General features: G+C 37.2%; 1 protein-coding gene across 2 annotated transcripts in view; it reads left to right on the forward strand.

Moving 5' to 3' along the window:
• Window positions 1-414: 414 nt before the first annotated feature.
• Window positions 415-13,926, forward strand: part of LOC136255732 (basement membrane-specific heparan sulfate proteoglycan core protein-like) — a 29,399-nt gene continuing 15,887 nt past the window's right edge. For both annotated transcript variants that reach the window (XM_066048573.1, XM_066048575.1), the window contains exons 1-5: window positions 415-506; window positions 9,534-9,878; window positions 10,486-10,875; window positions 10,938-11,225; window positions 11,405-11,749. In XM_066048573.1, coding sequence (XP_065904645.1) covers window positions 446-506; window positions 9,534-9,878; window positions 10,486-10,875; window positions 10,938-11,225; window positions 11,405-11,749 — 1,429 coding nt within the window. In that variant the 5' untranslated portion in view covers window positions 415-445. The remainder of the gene's footprint in view (window positions 507-9,533; window positions 9,879-10,485; window positions 10,876-10,937; window positions 11,226-11,404; window positions 11,750-13,926) is intronic.

Consider the following 13,926-nt stretch of genomic DNA (forward strand, 5'->3'; position numbering starts at 1 on the left):
TATCTGTAGCTAAACTAAGATCACATGGGTAGCACATATACTGTTGTTACCACAGATTTGGAATGCCGGCATTACCATCAATAGTAGCTATTGTGATCTTAGTTTACCTACCATTTACCTACAACCAAGAAAAACTACTAACTAAGAATAGCTCTAGAATCATTTTAAAACTAATTTTGACTCAAATAATGCTTGCACTGCTAATTTTCTATGCCTCTGTAGCCATTGTAACAAGTGCCCCAAGCCACCAAATCCTTTAATTAACAATCATGCTTAGCCCAGGACACTGGGTTGCCAGTGGACCCTCAACATACTTATATAGCTTCTACAGCTACCATTATGCTGCTATTGCTGTAAAGCAAATATAAATAAATAAAAATAAGGTACTCATGATTAGTCTTAATTGGAAGACGTCGTAACCGAAAATATACGGACCCCAATTGTGATGAAGATGAAGCTCTCATTCACTTGGTTCTTGTGGGTAATTGTGTTATTATTCAACGAAGGTAAATCATTGTTTGTACACACAAGTTATATTCTGTGCTGTTATTGTAATGAAAATTAATTAGCTATAGCTACGTAGCTAGCGGCTACGGCACTCCCTGAATTATTAACCACTAAACGTAATTAGCTAGCTAGCTATTAGCGGATTATTTTTTTAATTTAACTAGATAGCACGTTTGTTTAATAAAAGGACACTACAAGAACAAACTTAGCTAACTAGCTTAGTACTAGACTACAGACTACACATTGTCAGACTACGTACTTCAGTATGCTGGCTAGGCTACAACAACACTAGCTACCTAGATCACTACTGAACTTAAGTAAAGTCCAAGTCAGTCGTCCTCAGAACATTGGTGGAGTATCATCTAAATAGTTGAATTGGATAGCTATAATGACTCAGAATGCAGTTTACTTATGCACCTATCAATGTTAAGCCCCACTACCCCCCTCCCGGGCTTACTAAGGGATTAGTGGGGGATTTTCACCGATTTGATCAGAAATTTTGCCCCACTAGTGCCGTAGTGGGGCATTTGACCGTTCGAAATTTTAGGTGTTTGCTTTAGCTTGCGAGCTATAAGAATTGATCTGTTTCCTAAAGTTTATTCCAGCGATACTACATGGAGATTTGACCACTAGTTGTTCCCCAGTGGGTGGAGAATTTGATTTTTCAAAAAGTCAAATCCCCACCATTTCCCCCACTACGCCCGGGAGGGGGGAGGTGGGGGATAACATTGATAGGTGCATTAGACTGTAAGTGTTCTAGCTAGTTAAAAGGTATACTAGGTAAAACTTGTATTTTAGTCTTTCTTTTGGCTAGCACTTCAACATCTAGTGCTAGGGGTGGTGGCAAGGGGTGCTGGATACCCCGGGAAAAAAAATAAATAAAAGGAAAAAAATTCAAAAAAATCTACCTGTCAATTTCACCTGTCATTAGTTCCTCCTCAGTCCACCATTAATTCACGGAAATACGTACTCCTTTTTTGTTAATACGACTTTTCTTTGGAACAGTATACCACTTTATATCACAGAGGATCGCAACCCAAAGTCTTTCCGACATCAACTGTATAATTACTTATGTGTAAATTGATATGTGTGTCATGTTTGTTGTAATTTGTTGCGTATCATGTTTTGTTTTTTTTGGTGTTGTTTTTCTGTATTTTTGTCTTTGTTTGTAATAGCTAACAAGCAAATGCAAGAGGGGATGAGAAACTAACAATTAAGTTTGTAGCTACACAGATTATTACCAAGAGTTCATAATAATACAAGTATAAATAATATAATTACAAGTAGATTATTACCCTTACTTATATATTATGGACTCTTGTTATTACTCCTAATAATCTATGGTTTATATGGCCTTAGTCACTGTGAATATTTGCTCCAGTGATAATTACACGCAGATGTGCAGTATGCAATATCACAGTATTACAATTAATTCTGGTAGCCATATATGCTTACTACATGCCTGTACTAAATGAGAAGGGAGCGCACTGTGCCATAAAATTCAAGGAACTTTTATTGTGCATTATTGAGACTATAGTTTACTGTGTGATACTATTCTGGTACTACATGCTGACCTCATTTACACCACTTGCTTTAAATTTTGATGGGTTTACAAAGGCGGATTTAGAGGGGGTGCTTGGGGAGCTGAAGCCGGCACCTCCCTTCAGAATTTTTACTATGTGCTAACTAGAAACCTAGTAGAATGTTAAGTGTTAAGCAGGAGAGCTATATAGAAAGAGTAAGGGGAATAATCATCGAGGAGAGGTGGTCAAATGAGTAAGGATTAAACAGGGCAACCCAGAGAAATTAAGGGGCCAAGAACAAAGAGTTAAAGTGGGACCCCAGGGGCAAGGAGGTTTCCATTCTGAATCACAGCTTCACCAAACTGTAAATTGAAGACCAAAAAAAAGGTCATTACATGCTGACAATGACAATAGCTACCCCTCACCAACCATATTTCCTTATTTTAAGCTTGCTACACTCCTCCCCTGAAGAATACTGTGATTGCTCTATTAGAGTATATCGATCTTTTGAACAGGTGTTCAAGGGGCCCTTCATGGGGCCTCCTGGGACCCCTTTCAGACTGGGACCCAGGGAAAAATGCCCCAGTTTCCCCCAACCGGTGGGCGGCCCTGCAATTTAAAATTAGAATTCCCTAATGGAACAGTCAACTACTAATCATTTATTAAATCTAAACTATGGCTAATCATAGGTGGGTAAATTGTGTGTTGACATGTGTACTACTATTATCACTATTGTGCCAAACATCCTGCTACACCCTGTAAGTTGAAATGTTTATATGTCAGTATAAACAATCAATTTCTTACTGCTACTTTTGAAAAAAAGTTACCTCTAACAACAAATTTGATGTTTGGATTTTTTGCAACTGAATCATCAATTCTGTGAAACTTTTACACATCCTTAAAGTTAACAGGGCTATACAGCGTCTGTCCCTCAGACTCCCTAAATTCTATACTTGGTGAATCTAAATTTTTCTTCTACTTGTATTACTCTTCACCACTATAAATGGCACACCATCCCTTTGGTGTACCAAACTAGATGTAACTGGTTAGACCAGAATTTAGGCCTGAGCCTAATGTGCTCAAAATTTTACCTATTATTCTTTCCAGAATTTCTCAAAATTTTCTCCTATTATTCTTTTTTTATTCTTGTATCTATAGCCTATTATTCCATAATAATTCTCAGTTTCTGTAGTTAGTCACTTAGTTTTCAAGATGCTCATAAGGAGTTTTGCCAAGAATCAATTAATAACCATTATATGAAGCATTCCATCTTACCTACCATTTTTGTAACCATATAAGTAGTTACAACAAAAGCTATGTGCAGTAACAAGACACATCGAATCGGCTCATGACCGCAAATAGAATATCAGCAACTTTTGGCTGAGCTGGATCGTTTGAATATTTCTACCTGCTATAGAACTGTAGAAGTCAGTGTTTTGGGTCACTTTCAACCTAAGTCTATTCATGCAATCAAGGACGTAACTTATTTCACCCAGCAAGCATTATCTATGTCTAAAGCTATAGTATTAGAGGACTTTTGAATGAGATGGCCAGAGCTTCAATATCTGCCTCTCAGCAGATATCCTTTGGTCGAAGCTCTAAGGAATGGACTGTCAACCCAGACTACTTTTAAATTTGTTTTGTAATTAATTTTTGTGTGTGTAATTAATTTTGTGTGTGTGTGTGTGTGTGTGTGTGTGTGTGTGTGTGTGTGTGTGTGTGTGTGTGTGTGTGTGTGTGTGTGTGTGTGTGTGTGTGTGTGTGTGTGTGTGTGTAAATAGTCTTTCTTATCCTTGCCATGCCCACGTGCTGACCCAATTACCGGTCAGTTGTGTGGTTGCATGTTGTCTGAGGATCCACTTGCTTTTATTTTGTATACACCTTGTTCATCATAATTTGATGGTTAATCAAAAAAAGAATGGTAGTAATAATTCAAGAGCTGTCAATTATTGGCTGCTAGTGTATTTAAACTGTAGCTATAGCTACACACTAAGATAATGATATCAATCAATATACTCAAAGACTTGAAGAAGATACACTAGTATAAGATGTACAAGCTTCAGAATTGTAGATAATCATGCAGTTAAATTCCTGAGACTGACTGCAAATTGTTAGCTTGAAATGACCTGACTGCTCTATTAAAGTATTTGAGCGTTTTATTAGAGTACTAGTATTGGTACCTGCCCTATGTGCAGGACCATCTCCACATTAAACATTTTAATGCCACGAAGAGGGACTAAGCATTAAACACCAGCACTGCTAATGTAGCTATGTAGGGTACATGGTGATGTCACATTTTTAAAGAGCATGAGGTTTTCTTATGTCATTAATGATGCAAAACACTAAAGTTTATTGTTTGTGGTTTTGACAGGAATGTAGTTTAACTATTCAGTGCATCTTCCCTACCAGTGACTTCAACGTGCTGTATAGAACAAACGAAACCTTTGCTGCTTTACATGAGAACTAATGCAACAATAATAATTAATATATTGGGAACCAAGCATAAATATTAGTGTCCTATATTTGCTATGTAGCATGTATGTCGATAGTGCTTTAAAGTACATGATCCTTATGCAGTACATAATAATTTATAGTGAAGCATGCATGCAAGGCTAGCTAATTAGTTAAACTGCATGCGAGCTAAGGCAATTGTATACAGTATACCCTACATTACATACAGGTTGTGTACACACAGTACAGTTTCAGTTTCTACATTTTGATGTTTACCTTACTGACTGTCACAAAGAGAAATGAACTTGAGCATAATTTAAAGTCAACACAATTTGCAGTTATAGTTACTGCATGGCAAGCAAAAGTTCAGAACTTGTCCTATGCACTTTCAGTTCTGATGTTGCAGTGACACATATACCTCTTGCCATACAAAAACCCAGTTTTGAAACACCTGCAGTGTAATTGACCAATAAGGTAATGTATGAATCTTTAGAGTGAAAGCATGTAAGCAGGATAGTGAAACAGTTGTGCCAGGTCAGATGCAGTTCCTCGGTGTAAACTATGGATCTGCGTGGTTCCAGTATTATCATTTTTTCAGATGCACAGTAGTATTTGTTCAATCATGCAAGCTGCCTATTACTACAGCAGTATTGAGGTAAGTCTGAACAAACAGTTTTTCATGTCAGTGCACACCTATGTGCTTAAAACAAAGATGTAGATATTCTGGATACTGGTGAAAGAAGCTTTTACCTACTCTAATACAACACACTGGACCAACACACAGATGGACAAATATGTTGGCAATTTGTCTGCCCTGTCCCAAAAGTGCTATAAGAGTCCCTATTATGTGAGGTAATTCAGTGCCAGTGCTGAAAAACTGATCATAAGAGTTTGTAGATGAAGACTTGCATGGAACAGATAGAGCAAAAAGGTGCATCAAAAAGGTCCCAAAAGTGAAAAAAAAAGTTATGACCTAGGCGGGGATTGAACCCTGGCTGGTTATAATAACTTGGGGTTAAGGGAGGTGCACAAATCGCCACAGTTGTTTATCAGTGGTTTTGACAGGAATGTAGCTCAACTTTTCAGTGATCCTTCCCTACACCAGTGCCTTCATCGCCCTATAAAGAGCGAACAAAAGCACGTATTGATTTGCTACAACAACACTCGAGTTGCCAGATGATGGGCGTTTAATTTCGCTAAAGTCCCGCCTCGATACGTGCTTTGCATGCCAAGATATGATGAGCTAAAAGTCGTGTTTTAAAAAGGTGTTCACAAAAAGGTACTGAGTAGAAAGAAAAAAATCTGTCAATATGTGGATTTGAACCCACGACCTCTTACACGCTAGTCAGGCGTTCTACCACTTGAACAGTATGTGCTATGGTTTTCAAAGGAATGTTGCTCAAGTTTTCTCTACACCTTGGCCTTCTACGCGCTGTAGAGACCGAACGGAAGCACGCGTGAACTCGTGATAACAATCTTAGAGTAGGCGGATGATGAGCGCTTCATTATCAGCACAGACTATGTCGATTCTCGCCAAGTCTGGTGAGTAAGCAGCGTGACCGTCAGACAGACAGACAGACAGACAACTTTTCAGCTTTATATATATATAATAATAATAATAATAAGATAGATAGATATCAATCTTTTAGAAGCTTTTCAGCCTCTTTTCAGCCAGCACTTTGCAGCACTCCTATAATAATGTCAGCTATATATATATCATTCTTAGTAGCTTAACTTTCCTTCTAGCTACTCAATAAGAGACACGCCCCTTAATTCCCATGGACGTCCTATAGTTCTAAAATTATTCCTGTGACAATCCTATTATTCCGGAATTATTCTCACAAAATTGGGGACTCAAAATTATGCACATTAGGTGCAGGCCCTACTGTAAGTGATTCTATAGTGGTGCATTGCTCTTCCCTACTTGAATTGAAAAATCTTTCAAAGCAGTTGTTACATTACTGGCCATGGCAGTTTTTTTGCACGATGGTGATTTCCCAGTACATATATATATTATATATATACATTACTTACAAAATATACATAGAGCTACTATATACCCCCAAATTACCCCTTGAAAGTTAACTTTAAACTTAAACCATAGCCACTGCTGTAGATTAATAATCTTTAAGTTACTCAAAAATTTTCAATAGCTGAAACCCAGTCAAAATTGTATACCAAAATTAATACAATTTCAGAAGGCTAAACCTCTAAGTACCTCCCGAACATGCTGAACATGCACTGCATGCTGTACTAGTTATTACTTCTTTTCTTGTATTTCTTTATTACTGTGGCGCCCCCTTGTAAAATTGTAGATCTGTCCCTGACTTTTGCTGTATGTTAATTTAGTTATCAAGTTTACCAGTTATGGAAAACACAGAAGGCAAAGCCTGTGAAAGTGCAGACAAACTATACACCCCTTCCCCTACACTACACCTTGAACGATGTAAATTTTGGTTTAATGATGTTCAATTAAAGCAACTTAATGGTGGACTCAAAAATGGAGGGGCACAAGGGGAATATACTCATGCACTCTCCGCCTGTCCCCATCCATGCAAAGATATTTCCATCAAGATACTCTAAGAGACCAGTCTAATACTCTAATAGAGCAATCAATACACAAATCTTCCAAGTTCCTTTACTATACAACACAGAAAACTTTAGGGTCATGCTGTAAACTACTCATGGAAGTCACCTCTGTAACTTATTATGCTGAACTCATGTTTAGTGAGCAGACAGCACATTTTACTACTGCAACATAATTTGATAGTTTTACACAAAAATTACTTTTTACAAAAATTTCAGTATTAAATTTTATAAAATCCCTATAGCCACCAGACCCTCAGCTTGTATATACACATTATTTGGGTGCTTCGCCTCATTCCAAACCTTGCATCTGCCCCCAGTATTGTATTTTAGTGTTTAAATAGAATTGCTAAGAGTTTGTCACCTGCATGTCTGTTTGCATGTAATTGCAGGGACTACGTGAAACAAAATAAGTAGCTCCAGCTTTCCTAATTTTCCTTCAGTTGTACAGCTAAATTGAGGTTACATACTGTATTTACCATTTATCACTTGGTCATTCTGTACTTATCTCTGAAACAGTGCAATCTACCATCTGTCTGTCTATCTGTCTGTCTGTATTCTTTTGTTAGTTATCCCACCAACCACTCCACATAACAAAATGGTTTTAATGATAAATGAAATGCTCATGACTTGGCTGCTGTGCTAACTATATAGTGCATTTATTACATTTATGTAGAGCAATACTCACTCATGGACCAATGGCGGATCCAGGATGGGGCATTTGGGGCAAATGCCCCCCCCCCCTTCAAGAAATTGCATACAAGATCGAGATACTCTAATAGAGCAGTCAATTACTCTAATAAAGCAGTCACAATGTTCATGAGGCAGTGCAGCTTACTTATGAAGCTATAAATAGGATTTTATTTTACATAACATACGTGATATAATATATTTGGTAAAGGATAACTAGCTATTATTGTTGTGACCTTTTTTTTTTTTTTTTTTTTTTTTCTTTTTTTTTTTTGCTCTTCAACTTTTTACAGCAAGGTGCCCCCCCTCTTTCCAGACTCTGGATCCGCCCCTGTGGACTGCATGGTGAGTAAATGCTAACTTATGCATGCTTCTATACTGACTTTATAATTGTATGTGATGTATAGTAGAGTGGTTACAGCAAAAGCCTTTTTTTTTAATGAGGTAGTTGATTTGATTCCCTCAATTATTTTTTTTGCTTTGTCTTATGGCATATTTTTCTCCTACTTTTGCCACAGGCACTTTTGAAGAATATGTGCTTATGTATTGACATTTATCTGCAAGAAATAATACTTATTAATTAGTAGAAGGAATTTTACAATTTAAGTCATAGAAATCAAAAGTATGGAAACAAGGCAGATCACCCACACCTGAAGCTATACTAGTGGACATTTAATTCCTATTTCAGTCTTATACAGGAATATACAAATAACTGAAGTAGTGATTGAAATGTCCACTAGTATTATGTCTGCATGTGTAGGAAACTTCCCTTGTTTCATTATTTTAATGACCCATACATGAATTTAAAACTCTTATTTTCATTCTGTGAATGCTATATCTTCCACTAGGGACCTGTGAGAAGGCTAAAGCCTGTAATACAGGGAGTCAGAAACATGTAACTAAAATGTGAAGAATGCAGAAAAAATTTCCAGACCTAGTGATTTTTCCTTAATTTACTTTTTCTGTAACATATTTTTTTATAGTACATACCACATCAAAAGATAAAACGTGACCAGATTTTACAAAACCGATCCAAATCAGATATCAGGAAAATCAAACTAATACCTCCAGTGGATAGCTACACTATCGTATTAGTAGTTTTGACACTCAGTACCACTCAAACTACTCGAGACTGCTGTCAACAGATGTCTTTTCTGGGTGGTGTGTGGAGCTGAATGGCAGTTTTAGGCCTTGTGAAGGACCTGGCTTGGCAAGAATCAGTTGTTTACTGGTGGACAGCCTGGTAATGTTGGTCAGACGTTTTTTTCTGGCATTTTGGTAGGATTATAATGGTACTGTATGGCAAGCAACATCTTACAGTGTTTATAAGTTCCCAATATGTGTTTGTATATGTAACAGGATGGATGGCTGTGTTATTCAGGATTAATAGTGCGAGCATTGTAAACAGGAAGGAGTAAAATAGTGCGAGGTGAAGCCAAGCACTATTTCCTTCCTGTTTACAATGCGAGAACTATTAATCTTGAATGCCACAGCCATCCGTCCTATTGCAAATTAATCCAACAGCCATAGCAACTGTTACTACTGTAGGCGGTAACACTAGTTGTCAAGTAAGACATTACTTAAAATAGAAACTTCCCACACTATTTAGCCGATCAAATTAGTATTACAGGTTTTGTCAAGGGACTTAGACAAACAAGTGTGATACTAATTCTATTGGCTAATCACTTCACGTATTTCAAAAAAAATACGTCATGGTACGATGCTATTGAGAGTATTATATTGTAACACATTCACCTGTTGGATTATACACTGTAGATGTAGATGGCCAGTTCACAGTCACCATATTCAGTAATCCAGCTGGTACACCAGTTAGTGGAACTACTAATACATTTGACTATCCTATTTTGAGTAGTGTCACTCTGAAATGTAGGGTGACATCAAGTGATGAGTCAACACCTACAGTGACCAACTACCAGTGGAACACTACAGAATGTTTTACTAACAATGCTCATAATACTCCAACATGTTTTCCTACTGGTCAGACAACACAAAATGTAACTGGTAATAATCTACTTGCAGAGGATGCTGGTACCATCACTTGTACTGTAACCATTGATGGTGTTGACTATACCAGTGGACCATTAACACTTCATATATCAGGTACACTGATATACTTTTAATTACTGTAATTTGATAGCACGAGGGTATGAGAGCATGAGCACCAAACAATCATTTTGTGTTATTCACCATAAATTTTACACCAAAACAATACTGTAATTTAGTTTTGTAAAATAACTTTCTTATGCAAAAATTGTACAAGTATTTCTTAGACAAAAATGTTTGTAAAGGATCAAATACTCTAATAGAGCAGTCATCCTTGTACATCATATATACAAAAATACTTTTACATGAAACATTAGGAAAAAATTTTCATGAAAATATAGCAAATTACAGAAGGCAATGAATGCATGTTTAAACATTGAATATTGGGTGGACATTGTGAGCACAAAGTGTGAAGTTCACCCTCAAATGTGCATTGTGAAGCTTCTGGGAAAGTTTGAGTATGAACTTTAAAAGTGAAGACATCAAATTTTTTCTGGCAATATGGACAATATTATTGTCAAGAGTTTAGCTGTAAAACCTAGGGCTAACGTAAGGAGGAGGATGCCTCCTCCCTCTTCCCCATAAATGCACTGGGACTTTAATGGTAAATCAAAGTGTATGATATGAAATAATGTATAATTCATGTCAATTGTGTCTGCATTAGGTATTGCAATATTTGGAGCATCTAATGTTAGTACAGATTTAGTTAGTAGCAATCAAATTATTGACTACTCATTTGTTACTCAACCTTTTATACTTGCTCAATTTAATGAAATTATACGTTGTGCTACTGGACTGGGACCTTCTGGTAGAGACAGTTATACTGTACTGGGTGGATGGTACTTTAATGGAGCTCAATTACCTCAGAAAACAAACTGTGGTAGTCCTGCATTTGCAGTACGTGGAGCAAATCCTATGAAATATCCAGGAGTAATCAACTTATATAAGTGTGGAGCATTCACCACTACTGAAGAAGGTGTTTACTCATGTATCATGATGAACAGTTCAATGATGAACCAGACCATTAGGGTGGGTGTGTACGTTAGTAGAAGAAGTGAGTCATGTGATGTGTACCCCATCACCTCATCATTAACCATCTTTCATCTCTCTACACAGCTGCTCCAATGATAGACACTCCATTGTCACCTATAAAGGTTTTCATTGGTTCTCCACTAATACTGTCCTGTACCTCACGAGGTTCTCCCCCAGACATATTCACATGGAGGAAGGATGGTGGTCCAATAGTACAGTCCACTAGCATCACTACAGTGACTCATACTAGTACTAGTGCAGTGTTTCGTGCTGACTACTCCATTAATAGTGTTACTACAAGTGATAGTGGAACATACACATGTACTGTGACTAATCCTATTGGAAGTGATAGTAACACCATCACTGTTGTAGGTAAACGCAATTGTAAATAGAAGGATACTCAGCTGTATTTCTAATACCTAGTTACCTTTATACTAGCTCTTAACTTTTTATTGGTTACTGTATACATATTATAATGATTGCTAACAATTATTATTAATGTTGTGTACACTAATGTATTGTTGTGTGGTATATAATGGTTTGTGGTTTAGGTCCTACAGTCACCATAGTCAGTAACCCAGCTGGTACACCAGTTACTAGTAACCCAGCTGGTACACCAGTTACTGCTAATACATTTGACTATCCTATATTGAGTAGTGTCACCCTGACATGTACGGTGGACCCCTCACCACCAGCTGGTACTACCTACCAGTGGAACACTGGAGGATGTTTTACTAACAGTGCTCATAATACTACATCATGTTTTCCTACTGGTCAGACAACACAAAATGTAACTGGTAATAATCTACTTGCAGAAGATGCTGGTACTGTCACTTGTACTGTAACCATTGGTGGTGTTGACTACACCAGTGTACCATTAACGCTTCATATATCAGGTATACATTTGGTGGAACAGTTTACTGTGTATATATGTGGTATACGTGTGGTATTCATATGTATTTGAATATTAATTTAAGGGATCCAAAAGTCCTTTCCCACCAGCCATCCACAATTGAAAGATTTGATCCCCAACTTTTGGTAGGCAAGTAACAGCTGTTTGCACTTGTATGTTTGATGATCTAACATGATAGCATCAACTTAATAGATAACTCAAATTCTAACTTGATTGCCTGCTGGAAGTTTTGAATCCCATTCATTTATAACAAAACACTCTAATAGAACAGTCATTTTCACTGTTGGATAATTAAAAGTTTGGATAATTGAGGATCTATGCTGAAACAAGCATGCTTATAAAATGAGTAATTAATTATGGAGAGAAACTATGTATGTTGTATCCAGGAATTATGTGGGGCTATATTATTCAGTATGTTCATCATTCTGATATCAATTATCTTACTTCAGGTCTTTCCATAGGACAGATTAAATTTAAACCCACAGAAATTTATAAAATTTGTAAATTTGCTATGCAGTTATTTAAATTGTGGTTGCTATGGCAAAATGCCCAAGGCTGACACCTGTCTTGCAGATGGAATACTCTTTTAGGGTATAGAGGACAATCTAAAACTACATTTTGAAAAGCTATAGATCATTTTACAAACAGTCTGCCAGGCTATAGTGATACCTTTTGTCATACAAGATTAGACTCTTCTAAATTCAAAGTAGTTATTCTCAGAGACAAGCATAAAGATTGCATGATGCATGATTGCATTCATTGCACAAAGGTTTAATTGTGGGTCTGAGTTCTTGTTAACTGAACACAGAACAAAAACTAATTGGAAGCTAGGTGTATGTCTCTAGATACAGTTTAATAGTTAGTACATTACAATTAATGTAGCACTTTCTGGCCCGAGTGTCTACTGTAGTATGCAGTAGTTTTTTTTTGTTGTTTTTTTTTAAGCAGTGAATAATGCTGAGTTAGCTCAGCTTGTTTAGCTGTTGAGGCCTTGTACATCTACCAATCCCTCCACAATCAACTGATAGTGTGAGGTCTGCAGCAGCAGTATAACTAAAGATGAGAGCAGCAGTCAATTGCGTGAGGCCTACAACAGCAATAACCAAAGAGAAAAGGAGCTTAGGGCAATAAACTGAGGCCATGGTGTAGTAAGGTTAGTGAACAACATTAATCATAGAGATCATGATAAATTGGGCTTTTCTGGCCAAAAAGATCACTCCAAACCAGCCTCACAATGCACCTTGGCAGTATTGGTTAAGTATAAACAAGTTCAAAAGTGCTTTACGTGTGATCCAAAATGTTTTTAATAGGTTGCTACTGAATTCTATTGTATTTTGCTTAATGGAATTTTCTGCTGGTTGGCTGGCTGGCCATCTGCCTGATTGACTGACTGACTGATTATGACTTATTGATTGTCTGACTGACTGACTGACTGACTGACTGACTGACTGACTGACTGACTGACTGACTGGCTGGCTGGCTGGCTGGCTGGCTGGCTGGCTGGCTGGCTGGCTGGCTGGCTGACTGACTGACTGGCTGACTGACTGACTGACTGACTGACTGACTGACTGACTGACTGTCTGACTAACTAACTGACTGACTTACTGACTGTCTGATGTCTTCAACAAGTAAACAGCTAATGCTATGGGCTTGATTTGTTCACTATTTAACATCACTTCAACCTGACAGATGCCCTTTGGCATACTGCAGTATGTAGAATACATGCTACCTTTATCCTTCTTTATGTCCCATTTCTTTTTGCTGACGCTCTTATATCTTTTGCTGACAGTCTAAGGTGTTAATTCGTGATGGCTGTTCTACATGTGTAAATGGGAATCAATGTATGTATTTTCCATGATGACTAGATTGATTGCAATAGCACTTCTCCTACTGTTCTTTGTGTAACAGGCTGAAAGCAAAGCGTAATGGCCACTTCACACTTTTGAGTCAGTAATTGATAGTTAGAATGCACATCCAGATGCACCATTCTTTCTTTTATGTGGTATACATGGGTTCACCAGCCATAATAATGTCACAAATAAACAAACAAGTATGAGGAATTATAAGTTCAATTAGGGATCATAGAAAAAGTACTGAAACAAGGGAGGTCACCTATAGCTGCAGATGTACTAATGTTCATTAATTTTAATTCCTAATTCA

This window comes from Dysidea avara, chromosome 5 (assembly GCF_963678975.1).
Source record: "Dysidea avara chromosome 5, odDysAvar1.4, whole genome shotgun sequence".
NCBI lineage: Eukaryota > Metazoa > Porifera > Demospongiae > Dictyoceratida > Dysideidae > Dysidea > Dysidea avara.